Source organism: Lithobates pipiens, unplaced genomic scaffold (assembly GCF_037356315.1).
Source record: "Lithobates pipiens isolate NorthernLeopardFrog02 unplaced genomic scaffold, aLitPip1_a1.2 Scaffold_25, whole genome shotgun sequence".
Lineage (NCBI taxonomy): Eukaryota > Metazoa > Chordata > Amphibia > Anura > Ranidae > Lithobates > Lithobates pipiens.
The window spans coordinates 193,492,786-193,495,183 of record NW_027507787.1 but is presented as its reverse complement, the minus strand read 5'-3'; the positions used below and the strand labels follow the sequence as shown (position 1 = coordinate 193,495,183).

At 38.4% G+C, this 2,398-nt stretch overlaps 1 protein-coding gene across 1 annotated transcript; it reads right to left on the bottom strand.

Annotated features, from left to right (window-relative positions):
• Positions 1–940: 940 nt before the first annotated feature.
• On the bottom strand, positions 941–1,977 carry LOC143929970 (olfactory receptor 1C1-like). The gene has a single exon (XM_077453887.1). The coding sequence runs from the start codon at positions 1,904–1,906 to the stop codon at positions 1,052–1,054; it is 855 nt and encodes a 284-aa protein (XP_077310013.1). The 5' UTR covers positions 1,907–1,977; the 3' UTR covers positions 941–1,051.
• Positions 1,978–2,398: the final 421 nt, after the last annotated feature.

Sequence of the window (2,398 nt, the reverse complement as noted above, 5' to 3'; positions counted from 1 at the left end):
AAGTTAGGAGCATGAAATTTGCCAAAATATCTTGGTTTGCTGATGCCTTAAGAGTTAATTTCACTGGACCTAAGGGGCCAAGCCAAACCCCTGAAAAACAACCCCACACTATAATCCCCCTTCCACCAAATGATTTGGACCAGTGCACAAAGCAGGGTCCATAAAGTCATGGATGAGCGAGTTTTGGGTGGAGGAACTTGACTCAAGTCCTGACCTCAACCCAATAGAACACATTTGGGATAAATTCGAGTGGAGACTGCGAGCCAGGTCTTACATAGTTACATAGTAGGTGAGGTTGAAAAAAGACACAAGTCCAACCTATGAAACGTGGCCTTCTCGTCCAAAATCAGTGTCTGACCTCACAAATGCGCTTCTGGAAGAATGGTCAAACATTCCCACAGACACACTCCTAAACCTTGTGTACAGCCTTCCCAGAAGAGTTGAAGCTGTTATAGCTGCAAAGGGTGGTGCCAACTCAATATTAAACCCTACGGACTAAGACTGGGATACCATTAAAGTTCATGTGCGTGTAAAGGCAGGTGTCCCATTACTTTTGGTAATATAGTGTATATACAGTAATCTGCTAAGTGATTGTTGCCTAGGGACAGAGCAAAGAGCCATTTCACCAGTGCAAGTCCAGTTGCTCCTTCCATTAGACAGTTTGTGAGCTTGGAAAGCTAACCTACTGCTTAACAATGTACATGTAAATGCGCAATTGAGTCCAGCAACGGCATATTAGAGTGGTTGTGTATGGCTGCGTGTAGGGCCTATATGCTCCTTGTGGGTGGGATCGTCGACTTTTGCTAGCACTCCAGGGAATGCTCATTTTCTGGAGACAAACCCCTCAAAATAGACAATGTTCCCTGCAATTGGAGATTAAATGGTAACCGTACCATGAAGCAGAAGGAAACAAACTGTACAAAATATTTAATTAGTCAAAAAATAGGATTTTTATAAAAAGAGTAAGGTCATGTTTTTTCAGCTTTTGCTATCACCCAATTTATAGTCTTGATCACAAACATTATCATACATGTCTGCACAGGTTTCCATTTCAATTTTTCATTTCAAGCAGTAATTTTTTTACACCATCTTTAAACTCGTGATTTTTTAGAGTATAGATTATAGGATTTAATAATGGCACCAAGACCACGTATAAAAAGGCAAAAAATTTGTCTTGTTCTGGATAATAACTAGATGCTGGTCTCATATATAAACATATGATGGTCCCGTAAAATATACTAATACAAGTGAGATGAGAAGAACAGGTAGAAAATGCTTTATGTCTCCCATGGGAGGATTTTATCTTTAATATTGTTGAAATAATTAAAATATATGATATCAATGTAAGTAGGAAAGTGACAAGAGTAAGAAGTGTACCTACAATGTAATTCATCATTTCAACATTATCAGTGTTACTGCAGGAGATTTTAAGAAGTGGCGAGAGATCACAGAAGAAATGGTTAATACAATGAGAGGCACAAAATGATAGCTTAGATAAAAGGGCAATGTGCCCAGCTGGGTCCAGTAAGCCAATAACCCAGGCTGATGCTGCAAGGCCTTTACAGTGTTTTAAACTCATAAGAGAAACATAATGGAGTGGATGACAAATGGCCACATAGCGGTCATATGCCATTGCAGCAAGTATGACGACCTCAGTACTAGCAAGGCAAATAAAAAAATACAGCTGAGTCATACACCCCACGTATGAAATAGCCTTGTGTTGAGTGAGTAGAATCTTTAATACATTGGGCAGAATGGTTGAGGTGTAGGCAATGTCAATGACAGAAAGGTTTATCAATAACAGGTACATAGGAGAATGTAAATGAGAATTTCCAAGAATAACTATAAAAATGGTCATGTTCCCAAAAATAATGAAAATGTATAAGAGAAAAATTATTATGAACATTGGAAACTGTAGTGCGCCAATTCCCGATAAGCCTTCGATAAATAACTCGGCCACATTTCCTCGGATTTCAATGTTCTCTTTGGTCATGTTCACAACTAAAAGAGAAATAAAAAAAAAAACTGATGATCAACAATTTCCTTGGATTTACAACCCCAATTCCAAAGAAAGTTGGAACGGTGTGTAAAATCTACATAAAAAGAAAATGCAATGATCATAAACACATATTTTATTAACAATTGGTAATATTGGTAATATATCAAATGTTTAATCTGAGAAAATGTACCATTTAAAGAAAAAAATAAAATAAGGTGATTTTGAAATTGATGGCAGTGTCATGGATCCACGATAATGTTTGTCTGTCAGCTTACCTCTCCATGTATTCAGCTTGAGAGACCAACCACCCTTCACCTGGCTGCTTAAGTAATCTCTCCTCAAAGCGTGGTGCACCGCAAGCCAGCCCTGCTGATCAATATTATCTTTGGCTGCCGTGCG